The sequence below is a fragment of the Opisthorchis viverrini genome, assembly GCF_000715545.1.
Source record: "Opisthorchis viverrini unplaced genomic scaffold opera_v5_11, whole genome shotgun sequence".
Classification (NCBI taxonomy): domain Eukaryota; kingdom Metazoa; phylum Platyhelminthes; class Trematoda; order Opisthorchiida; family Opisthorchiidae; genus Opisthorchis; species Opisthorchis viverrini.
Window position 1 is genome coordinate 2,251,527 of NW_008751667.1, and position 13,943 is coordinate 2,265,469.

General features: G+C 42.3%; 1 protein-coding gene across 1 annotated transcript; it reads left to right on the forward strand.

Annotated features, from left to right (window-relative positions):
• Nucleotides 1-3,091: 3,091 nt before the first annotated feature.
• Nucleotides 3,092-13,629, forward strand: T265_01080 (hypothetical protein; the record flags this gene model as incomplete). The annotated part of the gene is made up of 9 exons (XM_009165023.1): nt 3,092-3,130; nt 4,130-4,313; nt 4,505-4,640; nt 5,672-5,770; nt 7,258-7,353; nt 8,580-8,794; nt 9,230-9,258; nt 10,609-11,390; nt 13,482-13,629. The coding sequence occupies 7 exons, from the start codon at nt 4,132-4,134 to the stop codon at nt 11,388-11,390; spliced, it is 1,539 nt and encodes a 512-aa protein (XP_009163287.1).
• Nucleotides 13,630-13,943: the final 314 nt, after the last annotated feature.

Below are 13,943 nucleotides of genomic sequence, written 5' to 3' on the forward strand. Positions count from 1 at the left end.
ATATGCGCATAAATGTTGGTCAGACTTTCGTGTGGTGATTTGAAAATCTCTTACTGGAGCTTACGAAATATTTCCATATAAAACAGCACGCACTTTACGGTTAAGGCCTTCGAGTCTTGCAGAGAAACCTCACATGCTAACATCATAAGTGTAGTTGGATGCTTGTCACAGTCCAGTGGGGTGCTCGGATTTAGCAGGAAGTAGATTAACTTCAAGGAGATCCCCCGGTGAAAAAGTTTGTGTTGTCTGGTGTTATTTAATAGTGTATCGTCTTGGAAAGCATTAAGGAACCATCCTACCTCATGTTTCATTCGTGTGGTGTACCGACGCAAACGCCAACGCCAAAACTGCTTGTCTGGCTTCTTAATAGTCTTAGTCAGTGGATTAGTTTCACGGTGTCCTGAACTGGATTGGTTGACTGAATCACGTTAGTTAGGCTCCAGGGGCCACATTTTAAGGTTACGGGCTGACTGACGTGAGATGATTGGATCAGGGCCAAAGGACTTTCTAAAGATGTGACATTAGTTTGATTTCTTCAGAGTTGTTTTCGACACTTCGCTGATACTTTCGTCAAAAACACACAGATCATCTACGACTACGGTGCACTGAGTTGGAGTGCAAGTAGGGGTTCGTCAGCGTACTTTCTGTCCTATTATCCAGAGTAGTTTGTTAGAATTCGAGGTTCCCATACTATGAAACTGTGAACCAATTTGATGTAAAAATCCAGAGTAGTTTGTTAGAATTCGAGGTTCACATACTATGAAACTGTGAACCAATTTGGTGTAAAAAAACGACGTCACAAAACTGTTAGGAGAGTCGGCTGATGTCTGATCTAAGCCTATCTTTGATTTGACCAAATCCAACGTGGTAATGGTGAACTCTGCTGAAAACTGCCTAATCGTGCTTCCAAGTTAGACTTTTCCACTCGAAAGCATGTTTTAGCAAGATATCCGGTAAATCGCATTCACCTGCGCTGGAGTGTGCAGAAGCTACTCTCAAACCGGTCGGATGTCCAACTACACCGATTAGCCGAGCTGCCGAACGGAGTCAACGTAACTTGAGTTCCCAGACCAAACATTTTCCATCTGGAGCGTTGGCTTAGTTTACCACTTACTGTCTTTCACGTGCACTTTTTCGTTGGATTACTTGTAGCCATTGATTTACTGATTGTGTATCTAGCTATATCTTGTCTGTCTAATGCACCTCACCGATTCATTTCAACATCATTTGGAAGAGTGGCGCACAGAATGTGGTAATAAGACTTTGAAGCTTGATTATGTAAGTGGCTTCATCTGACTGTACATAGGGTCTAGCTGGGACACGAACCTAAAGTGCTATATCGCCTTGGGTGGTAAAGTGTACTTGGGCAGAATGACTGTGAGACGCACACTCAGCTGGATTAAAACGATCGACAGGTAACCATAATGGCGTGACAAATTTGCAGAAGCCTGTCATCAGAGTGGCCAATTCACATACATCGAGTAGGGATGGGCAAATATCCGGAGAAGTTAAAGTAACTCATGATATCGACAAATACTCTCATTTGCAGACAAATTTGGTTGTGACGAGTGACTAAACTAAATCCAGCTGAATATGTTGTTTATGATGGTCCGCTTCAGCTGAATGTTCTGCACCAGGACGCCTCATGTTTCACTTGGTAGGATATTGGAGATATCTCAAAACGTTGCTGTTTAGACGTAAAAAACTACTCATTGTGGTCGGTGCAAACTCTCCGACAGTGCACGATTAACTGAGCCTAATCGGGTGTTTGAAGAAATCTGCCAAATTTGGTTTCAGCTAGTATGTGGGGTTGACAAAAACTTGGGTACAGCGCTTACCTGATGAGTTCCAAGAAGGATGGAACAGCTCCTGTGCTTTCGGGGAGTTTTCAGTAGCCCTATGAGTAGTGCATTGCGTCTAGACATTTAAGAACGCGCGGCTCGCAGATATGGGCACTTCAGTAAAGAGTGGTTCACGCAGTTTAGTTGTTCGGGGCTATAGTTTGCAACCCTTGGAGCTGTCACTCGTTTTGTTACTCGAATGTAACTAGGGTTATCATGTATTCGAATAATCCTGGGCTACCTCAAATTGTGTTGGATTTCAGACATTGAAGGAGCTTAGCTTAGCGAAATACACTCATTTGCAAACAAATTTGAAAGAGACTCACCTGGAACCCAGCTGAATCTTTCGTTTGTGATGTTTCCATACAAATGAATGTGCTGCACCAGGCCACCTTATGTTTCAGTCGGTACGATATTCGAGATATCGCGACACATGTATATTCATTATGCACTACTCATAAGATTGCCGAACCATAGGAGCTGTTTGAATAGATTGATTTTTGTTCAGGAAACCTCTTAGTGTTTTCTGGAAGTCCTTCTTTTGTTTGAAACGATGCTTTAAAAGCATGACTGTTTTTCCCACTCGTTTAGGATATACTTACGACAGTTTGCCCCTCTTGGGAACATAACTTATGGAAAATCCGTTTTAGTTGACTTCAAGAATAATATCCAATATTGTGAAGGATTAACGGTTACCAGACAAAATGTCGCAGGAACTAAAATAGAACAGGCTGCTTTCCTAACTGCCCTCCCCCCAGAGAACCGTATCCACATAATCAAATGTAACTAACCATGCAGAAAGTTGCGCCGACCTTAAAATACATCTTTTTTAAAGGTGACCTGTTGTCCCCGCATTTCGTATATCGCCGAATATATCGAAAATTGCTCTGAATAATTTCGCCAAATGTTCTATATTCTAAGCCCTTTGATCCAAAAGTGGACACTTTCTCACAATCAGGTTTTTGAGGAATTTTGCCATGCATGGTTCTTATCCAATCTCAACGCTCAGCAGTGCCCCTTGGTCTCAGTGTATCCATTTTGGTGTGTTTTGAAAACGCGCCTTCCCGGCACATGGGCGCAGGAGCATTTACGTTTCAATGCGTGAACATTGTACTATAAAACAGCAACTGGTCCTGTGTTTCCATTTTACTCTTTTTAAAGCATTGGTTACTTAGCCTGGTTTACAAAAACTGTAATTGTTCAAGCATATAAAAGGCCATTTGAATGTTTGAATAGACATCGGTGGTCGGCTGAACCAACAACCGTTCACAAGCTGGACAAAACGAGCGGTAAGTCGATGAAAGTTTGTAGCTGATAGGGATAACAAGTTACTACAAGTGACACCAGGTTTGATGACTTCGTATCTTTACTAAGTCTAGCTCAAAGTTTCAGCACCATCTGTGACATCGGTAGTTTGCGTGAACTCTGAAATGACAGTGTTATGTCATTTCAAAAGGCTTGCCTATGGACACCGGTTAGGATTTGCTTGACCCGCAGTAGACAGATCGCCATGACATTCTAGTAAAGCAAAAGTGTCGATCAAGTATCGTTCGGAGTTGATAGGCTAAACTGTATTGAGCATCCAGTTTATTAGGAGCTTGTTTGACAAGGAGTAGCTCTCTGCGAGTCCAAAGAACTTGCAATATGTGTGGTTTGTCTACCTCACTGGATGACTTCTTGATTCCTCCTGGTTTGTGACAACTGCAACTGTGTACCTGCATGGTATGAGAGCGCTTATTGGATAAATGGATACTGCCTTCCGACGATTTAGGCAGTTAGACTATTGGGTCTACATAAAACTGCATTCCAGCTATAAGCCATTGCGAATACCAAGTTCCAAAATAAAGAAGAATTTTCTTGATTTTGATGTTTCCAGGCCGAGAGATTCAGCTAGGTTTCAGGTGAGTCTCTTGCCAATTTGGTGCAATTTGGTTTCAAGTAGAACATAAGGTTGACGGAGACTCGGGGACTGCGTCTATCTGATGAACCCCAAGAAGGGTGAGACTGATCGTGAGCTGTCGAGAATTTTTCAGAAATCTTATGAGTAGTGCATTACAAAAATATAGAGGAATTTTTCTGTTACCCGGACGTTTCTCAGGTCGGGAATGTCTCTGACCCCTGCAAAACCCAGGCAAATGCTTTGAGCAGTGTTGATCTAACCAATCATAACTGATTTCTAATCATGCAAATTTCTCAAATAACGCAATATCAAGGATCCAACAACAACAACTTTCTTTGGTATTTCGTGCAAAAGAATCAAATGTGGTCTTATTATCCCCCCTTCACAGGGATGTTTGCGATGGGACTGAGATGGTTATTCATCAGTCTGTTGATATTCGGACAATCGGGAGCCACACCCATCCAAATGGAATCACTAACAAATGGCGCTACAGAGGAATATCCTGCGGAAACAACTATGGAAAGTAACTGGCCTCAAGAGATTGCACCTGAAGTGCACATCACTCTATTCAGGTACGTTGACCTTCGGAACTGGTCATTAGAATAAACAGTGAGGCAGGCAGTACATCTGAGTTTTGTTCACATTCCGTATCTAGGCAAAGAACTTAATGTACAAACACAGAAAACGATGAAATTCTGCTATGCAGTCAACGCACTCGTGCAAAATGACTTAACTCAGTATTAAATACTTTTCCCGTATCTAGTGAACTAACGACAAATGAGCCCGTAGAAAATACCCCGGTGACCGAATTAGGAGAACAACACGCGGAAGAGGAGGAATCAACAGAAATGTTTTACACGAATCTGGCAGATGAAGACGGACATGTCACCATGGAGGAGGTGAGTTTAGACAATATTTACCTGGTTCAAAAACAATACTTGCGTTGATAGCCTAAGTGTTCAACGTTCCCTCCCTTTGCTATTTCATCAGTTTTCGAAGCGGCGTTGTCAGCTGTTGTATCTTGCGGTGGCCGTCTATGGGTTACGCCTGCACTGAGCCTGCCAGACTACGTGATAGGGAGAAGACAGAGAACTGGGGACACGGCTGTATTGCCAGGACAAAACATACAGAGCGTCTGCGTAAATATATAGGATGACCAATTGGCCAATATGGTCGTTCACTTGTTCGTTCCGTACAGCCAATGGTGGTGTTCCGGTTGTGAACAATCTCAGGACCACTACGCGGGTCGTGTGTTGCTAAGCTGTGTTTGGTGAGAGCCGCCAACTCACCTACTTTCCGGACGTGCCGTACCGATGGTGACCTTGGGGATATGTCACTCTCTGCACATGTGCTTTTTCTTCTGTCTGGGCGCGTCCTGACATCAGCGAAAGCGATTAAAATGAGAAGCTTGTTTTCCTAAATTTACCCGAAGTTCCAGTTTAAATTGTTAACTTTGAAGGATGGCGTCATGTAGAACACACAGACTTGCACAGGTTCCGTCTGCTTCAGTGGTTTCGAAGCGATGGATGACACTCACATTTGTGTAGTTCCTTTGGAAACGGGTGCGTGTGTAGCTCCCAAAGGTTTGGTAAGCAAACTCGACTAAATTACTACGTCGTAAGGAATTGCAACATTATTCAAGAACCCATAACGGCCCCGTTCAAATGTGTTCACTTGTCCTGAATGCTTTAAGCACGAGTCTTTCTCGTGTCCCACGTAAGTGTATAGCTTACCTCCTGTGAAGTTTATTTCATCAAGTGTCTGGTTTTCTGAAGCGCATCCATACCCAGGTTATTCTAATGTGACGATCGCGCACGCGCAACCCTATTTCTAAAGCTGCCACAGTCACGTTTTATAACACTGGCGACCTACGGCTCTAGATATGCAGTGCTCGTCATTCATCAATCTGACTTTCTGCCTCTCTTTCCAGACCGAAAATACAGCCCAATCCACTGAGGAAATTCACTCTGTCAGCGATATTGGCACTACATCAGAGAGCATGTCAGAGATTGAAACAGAACAACTTGAGGTGGGTGGGACTGTTTCTGCTTTGCGCCAGATGTATTTTGCAAGACCGTGGAACAAGATAAGAGTAATCTTTGCGGTTAGTGCTTTACTCTTCACAAACTACTAGTGAGGGGACTCGAAACCGTTCAGCTTTCGCTCTTCCCCGTACGACGTTCGCCAGTTTACCAACATGCATTCTGGTCAGAATAGGAAGAAAGATGACGTAGGTCATCCGCTTGCATTTGCCGTATTCGAATTCATGAGAATCTGGCGCTGTTGAGTGAATCTGTTGCTTAGCCAAGTCTGGGCTGTTCTCAAATGTGAGACAGCCTATCACCATAGCAAACATTACGTTCAGTTTTCGACGCATTATTCAGCCAATATGCAGAAGAAAATGCTTTTATGTATTGCTTCCCTACTGTATTGATTGGAGGGACAAAGTGGAACAACTTTAGGGTGCTCCGCACACCTCCATTGTTCTGTTCGCACTTTGACAGAAGTATACCAAAAACAGGACATATTTGAAGGTCCTAATTCCCGCGACTGGGGGCCCTGATGGAGTAGTGTTATTGCACCTCCTGATGGTTGAATGGCCGGAGGTAGTGTCCTGTACAGCCGAGGATATTCACTGCTAGTTGACTTGAACAACAACAAAACTCGAATTCAGAGCTTCATGTCATGGACTCAATGAAAGCGCTATAAATACGGCAACGTGGATGTGAATACAGCTAAGTCTGTATTTGCAGACTACCAATCTAAACTGATTTACTTGTGAGTGATTTAAGAATATTCAATCGTATCCGCTTTATCACCAAACGTTTGATTACCGGTTGAACAGCCTAATTGTGTGGTACCCCATAACACTGGTGGTTATCCGTGAATTTCGATGTGTTTATTTAGACAAATGTTTGAATGTACTGTGCGATCATTCCACATCTTTGAAGGCCAGGCAGCAATTGGGTTTATGGACAGTCCGAGCTCTGACAGTACTAGATGTAACGAATCCAGAACGCAGAGACGAAAAGTCATCATCAAAGACAGCAACATCAGTGTTGCCACTGATGCTTCACTGTCGTACTATGGTTGTACGTGAGCAGGGATACTGCCAGGGCGCCCACACCGAGACAGGAGGACGATTAGTGTCCACATCCAAAGCCTTTGGCTCAAAAGCCTAATCGCAAGGCAGCGGTGTTCGGCTGGAAAGGCAAGTAAATTACCATTTTTTTACGGAAAACGTCGCCATACATGTTCCAACCCCCAATTTGGAGGGCCAGGAGACTGTGTTCGTCGGACCTCTACCTGGTATGAGAGACCCTGTGAGCATCATGCGGATACTCCTCAGTATAGCTCAATGGGTCGCCCAGGTACACAAACCGCCACACCACGGTAAGGTCCAGTCTCTTCGTGACGAAAACTAACCACATAAATTGGTATCAAGCTTAAACTTAAGACATATTTATCCTTGTATTCGGTGTTCTTTGACCACTCTATCCTTTGTCTTTGCGCCAGCTGTCTTCAACAAAGACCATCGCAACTGCAGAGATCAAAACAGAAACGGAGCCGGAAGGATCGACCGTGTGCACAGACCCTTCTCACAGACACGAGGTGATTTAACAGACTGTTCAAATAATATGGAATTTTTGTTGTCTTAGTTATAGTTAGTTAGTTAGTTAGTTAGTTAGTTAGTTAGTTAGTTAGTTAGTTAGTTAGTTAGTTAGTTAGTTAGTTAGTTAGTTAGTTAGTTAGTTAGTTAGTTAGTTAGTTAGTTAGTTAGTTAGTTAGTTAGTTAGTTAGTTAGTTAGTTAGTTAGTTAGTTAGTTAGTTAGTTAGTTAGTTAGTTAGTTAGTTAGTTAGTTAGTTAGTTAGTTAGTTAGTTAGTTAGTTAGTTAGTTAGTTAGTTAGTTAGTTAGTTAGTTAGTTAGTTAGTTAGTTAGTTAGTTAGTTAGTTAGTTAGTTAGTTAGTTAGTTAGTTAGTTAGTTAGTTAGTTAGTTGGTTAATTGGTATTAGTTAGTTCATATTTTGATAGCGCTTGCTCAAAGAAGTAATGAATTCCAGATCGTAGACTCAGAGAAAAGTCTGACGAGTTTGACTCGACCACCAGTTTCATGCAGGTCTACCGTTTCCTTAGTAGATAGCCCGTTTGTTCTTGGTCATGACTTTTTTAGAAGCTTGGTTTAGAATAGTGATACAATATGTTGTAAGCCTCCAGTAAGGTAACCTGCTTGGCGGGCATGCGAATAGAACATGTGACCCTTTAGGGCCAACCAAGATGTTTATTTACCCCAGCAAAGAAGAATCCAACGTCTGAATGTACAACCACCATTCGGAATGGTCTCCCGTAGAAGTACAGATGTTACGTCTGAGTCTTTGAATCTGGGAGTTCATCTAAACGGTCTACAACAACAGTCTTCAATAAATAGGCTATGTTGAAACAATTTGTGTCGCCTCAGGATGCACTAGTGTTGTGACAGATTTGACACCATAAAGGAAACTACTCACGGGGTTGCTGAAAATTCATCGACAGCCCACTACCGGTTTCGCCCTTCTTGGAGCTCATCAGGCAGGCGCAGTCGCCGTTCCCGTCAACCTTATGTTCTACTTGAACAGAAATTGGCTGTTTTCAAGAAATACTCTCATTTGAAAATCAATTTGGTTTTCTCTAGAGTAGTTCTCTTTATGATAATATACTGCGATATCTGGAATATCGTGCCAAGTGAAACATGAGGCTCCCTGTGTGCAGCACATTCAGTTGTAGAACATTAAAAACGAGCGATTCAGTTGGGTCTCGCAAAAACCATATTGATTTGCTATACATTTCGTTTATTTTCAGTCACCAGATAGCAAGATGGAACGACAAGAGAACGGCAAGTGGAAGACAGAAACAGTGTCAAAACTGATGAATACTATGGTCCAACTGTTGGGCGTTTCCACCAAGGAGTTGAATGGATATCAATATGTGATGGCTTTGCGTGGTCCGGATGGCAGTCTCTATGTTCCGCAGCATCATAAGAAAAGCACCCGAGAACATCTCGCTGCACTTTTGGGGTAAGATACTCATCCAAAGTTGGTTGATCGCACAAATGTCGTTCAAACTGTGTGCATCAAACTGAAGTGATAAGTGATCTATTACCTGTTGTGGAGTTGCTCATCGAAGATGAAAAGGAATAACTCACCTTTTGATTTACTTGAACAACGTAAAAGTTGTTTGTTTCGACTATGGTCGCAAGATCTTTTGCTATAAGACCACATACTACCCAGAAACTGAGACATATAGCAACGTACATCTTGCTTGAGTTTCAAAAAATGTGTAAAGACGTAGTAGATGTGTATAAGGAGCGCTTAAAGCAAAAGAATGGCCGATCACCAGCCCGGCGTAAAAAGCAAGGCAGGTTGTCCACAAGACGTTCGCCCTCATATGAAAAGACCATTTTATCCAACACACTTGGCTGACTCACATTTTTTCATCTCATTTTACTTCAGTTTTGCCGATGAAATCATCGTGAGCAAAAGTGAGTCAGTTTTTTTGCATTCACCAATTTCAAACCGAATTTGAGAGAAATCAGAATAGACACAAATGACAAGGTTCCAGCCCGTTGGGGGAACAATGCTTGTTCTTGAATTGGATTTGCATTGTACCATCCTACCGATTCAACCTCACCAGCCAATAACTGTGGGTGTTTCCACCGGCTTATTTGAGGGACCGTTTTGGAAAAGTGCTGTGACAACAATCTGGTCCAAATGCCACTTGGAGTTTTAACGGAAATATTTTCTCGCACCAATATTTTAACTGAAATATTTTCTCAGTGAGCACCAATATCAAACAGCAAATATCTTGAAGACGAGTCCCCCTGGCGGAATCTTATTATTAAAGCGACTTTCGAAAGCCATGCAGTTAGACTGAGAAGTATACATAAGAATATATTTTCTGCAGTGGATAAATCAGAAAAAGCAAGTTTCTAGCTTACTGTCTGCAGTTTCCAGTCTCCTACCTCAAGCAGTTTTTTGTTTTGTTCTGACTACTGCGATAAAACCAGTAGACAAATGTAAAACGGCCTCATCATCGTAATGCGTGGTCTTCCTGAACGACTTCTTGCACATTCACCAGATGGACCAATAGGCTTTCGAAGATAAGAATCATTCATATGTACATGTATATCGACTTTCTTGATAATGACAGATCCACTGAGGGAGTAAACGTACCGCCAAATTTATATTAGGAAGTCGATTTTTTTGGAACTTGCCGCCCTCCAGAACACCTGTGTGCTCAATGTCTGTACCTGATTGCGTTGAAATGTTCCTTAGATCTGTCTGCGCTCTTGGTTCTTCGCAGAAGACGAGATCACCATCTCACTGAAATAAACAGTATGTCCAATTTCTGGTATCCAACTACGCAAGTCTTTGACATGACTTCAATAAGCAAATCTAAGCCTTTTCTGTTATGTGGCATATGCAGCTTAGGATGACGCTGACCCGCACGGTAACAAAACCGTTTGCCTTTGATTCTGGTTAACTTCTGATCCACGGCCACTCACGTCTTGATGACGCTTTCATAAACAACAAATCTGTAGTCTGATTGTATCAGTAGTTGTAAACGATGGGCCATACTAAAGACACTAAAGGAATACTTCTGAGAACAAAGGGTGTACATCTAGGCTATATTATATGTGAATACGTTTTGTGTGGGGCAGCTAATAATTCCAAGAAGCTAGGTGAGTAAGGAACAGGTTCTTGAGCCTACCCGGTTTTGAAACTGCCTGAATTCTTCCTCCTTCATCTGGAGTGCAGTGGAGGGTTTTGCGCTGTTGGACAGATCATTTTCCACAACCGTTTCAGATAAGACATACTATTTATCTCTTCAGATGCATTGAGTCACTTGGATGAGGAAGAATCGACAGTCACAGAAACACGAAAATACAGTGTCGCCGCCGGTTCCACCCAACCCGAAATCCAGGATGACATCACAGAGTCTCCGCAGGAGAATCATACAGAAGAATCAATGAAGGAAGTGTTGGTTGAAACAAATGCCCTCACAGAGACTTTGGTGGATCATGAATGGGCTACGGATAATGAAGCGAAATTAAACGACAAAAGCACCAGTAGCACGGAGGATCTTCTAGAACCCAGCGAACTGACACCTCATGACTCACATTCAGAAGCTAGCGAATCCAACCAAGCGAGTTTAACAATCCACCAGACGTCTGAACCAACAGGACAGACTGACACTTCCACAAGTGAACCTCAGATTTCAATGCCAGTGGAAATCCACCCTGAAGAAACGTTGGAAGGACTGACCAAATTATTCCGTAAAGTGAACGAAAACGTGGACGGATTGATCAAGTTTATTAAATCACCAGAACTTTTGGAGGAAAAATTGAAAAATATTACAAAACCATTTCTATCCGATGTTGAATCGGTTGCTGAAACACATCTTGCAAGATTATTGGGACAAGATGTGGACGAGGAATCAAGCCTGAAAGCCAAATCAGTGTCCGATGAGTTTTCGGGGGTGGATGGTTCCCAAGATGAATACAAATTTCCCGTTGATACGCTAGAGACGATTGAAGCCATGGAACCGTCAACAGAAATAATAAGCACGAAGGATCAGGAGAATGGGCAAGAAGTGCCACTTGAACATTATTAGGTGAGACTTCAGTTTTTGTTAGTGTTCCTCAAATGACAGAGTACACAGGTTGATGATTTGTGAAGTTCATAAGGAATGGAATGCCTCAAATCATATGGTTTGTAACGGTACATTAGTCTGGTAACTGTGAGAGGCGTTTTCGTCAATCCTCATTAGTAATCATCTATCACGCAGTCTCTGACAAGGCTGAGTCTGAGCAGGAGACCTGTCCATCCTTTCAAATTCGACGTCTCTGAAGCAATTCCACAAAGAGTATAATTTTTGTGTGTTCTCAATCAAGGTCGCCGTATAGAGGAGAGGTGGATGATTAGTTCTGACTATACTACTCAAGTAGTTCGAAATCGGGTATCGAGCAAAGTTTTGCTTGTTGGAAACTAACGAAAAATCAGAATCAGGTAAGTGCAAAACCGTTACGAGACCCAAGGAATCGGTAACCGAAAAGACTCCAAGCGAACTGTGTTTGTGGAGAGGCGAAAACACAGTCAACGGCGTCGCCAATTTTGCTTTGTTTCTTGACTGATTTTGGAAAGAATAGCTAAAGCGAGAGAACATAGATTAAACAAGTTTTGTGCGTCGACAAATTTTCAATCCCATTCAGACTCCTGTGAGTGAGCAATAAGCATTTTCTCTCGTGAATTTCTGCTCACTTTGGCTCTGGTACATCTAAGTTGTATTGAACCCTCCAGTACTCCAAGGCCTACTCATCTCAAGGGCTGAAATAATGGCACAGAGGAGACTTCTGACCTCAGATTTATAGAGGGAATTCTGTGTTATAATCACATGGCTGAACAAAGAGGTCCCTCTACACCGTTTGTCCTTTTTAATAAATATCGTGTAGGTTCAGAGTACGGTACAGCAGACGTCTGTGAGTAATTCACGAGCCGTTTGAGGAACCGCTCGCACCCAAGTTAACATCACCTGTCGATATGTTTGAAGTAAACTGTGTTTTATTGGGTCTTGTCACCTGATTTACTGAATTTCTTCACTTTTCGGTGTATATGACAGTCAGATGTCACGAGTCATGCTTGTGAGCTTGCTTAATCAAATTTCTAACGGGAACAGTTGCATACCATTTACTGTCACTTTGCTGAGTAGAGTAGGATGATTCCGTTACATAAACTGAACCAAACGTGTTTTGGTGAACCTGAGCAGTGAGCTGCATTTTTTCCAATTCATCCTTTTTCTCCCTCCCACCTTAATTACCGCCACTGTTGCGTGATCATCAACATCATCGAAACTATCCTTACAATAGACCTTTTTGACGGCCTTTTACTCACGTCTAAATCAGTTTGTACTCCCCGCTGCTGAGCCAAAACTGTCTTGGTCGAACGAAAACAAGCTTCAATGTTTTACTGTTCGTAAACAGTAAAATGGTGAATAATAAAGTGATCTAAAACTGGAACGTCGTTGAAATTTCAAGGAAATGACTTCCGTTGCTTAGAGTAGAACTTGGTCAAAACAATGTATGATCACGTTTGAACTGACAAAATACCGACCACCTTTTATGTCACTTTTCACTCAAAAACACAAGATATTTCTAAATCAGAAGTAACCGGTTCTGAAACAGATATCCACTAGAAGCTCCATTCTGACTGACAACTACCGAATAGGTGTAGCAGGATTCGATTGCCAGATTTTCAGTTTCGGATTTCTCACTGAACCCCAAACCGACTGATCAACAGCCTCAATCAGTCGTGTGCATGGAATGGTCAGCTGAAGCTATTTGGGCTGTTTTTGGTACATACCCCATCGCAATTTGTGAGTGAGCGGACTGATACGGGCTTGTCAGCGAAGCTCCCCACTCAACGCTGCTATCAGGGCTTGATGAACGTATTGCTCCGTTCAGAGGATAGTAAGAAATTTCGTTCAATGATCGGGCTAGTCAACAAAAGTCATATTTTCAACACGCACGTTACACGAACCGAGGATAACTTCAATCTATCCTATTTCTAGTTTTGAAACACTATTGAGTACGGTAATGTCGACTGGTGAGTAAAAATGAGTTAAATACACTTGGGGTTTGACCTATTCAGATGACCCACGGTGTTGAACAACAGCTAATCTTTTTCAACGTTTTTTTGCTCCTCCAAGATAAACCAACCGAAGATCAAACGTGATGCGGGTTACGTACAAGCATGATTCTGATTTCTGATATTCGAACGTTCCACCAAAAAACCTACTGCTTCATATGTACCCTCTCCATGTGTATTCGTACAAATACAGTCTCATCTGTTCCAGACAATGTTTTATCAACACATTGGTTCGTGGGTTCACATTTACCTCTTATTTCCGGCATCTTCACCATCGTTTGTAATTTTGGAGAATATTCCTAGGTTTTGGGTTGTATTGTGCACTCAGTCGGTTGGGTGACCGCGAACAAGCGAATGTCTCTCCTGCAGAAATGAGTGGGTGGCAGCTGACCCCTCTGTGTCTTCAGTATCGATCAGTGTCTGAATCTATCAAGGGTGCTGTTATCTTGTCTCCAACCCGTCGGTAATATCCAGAAAATATAAACCATTTTCTGGGAATACAACCAAAGGTTTCCTCAAGTGT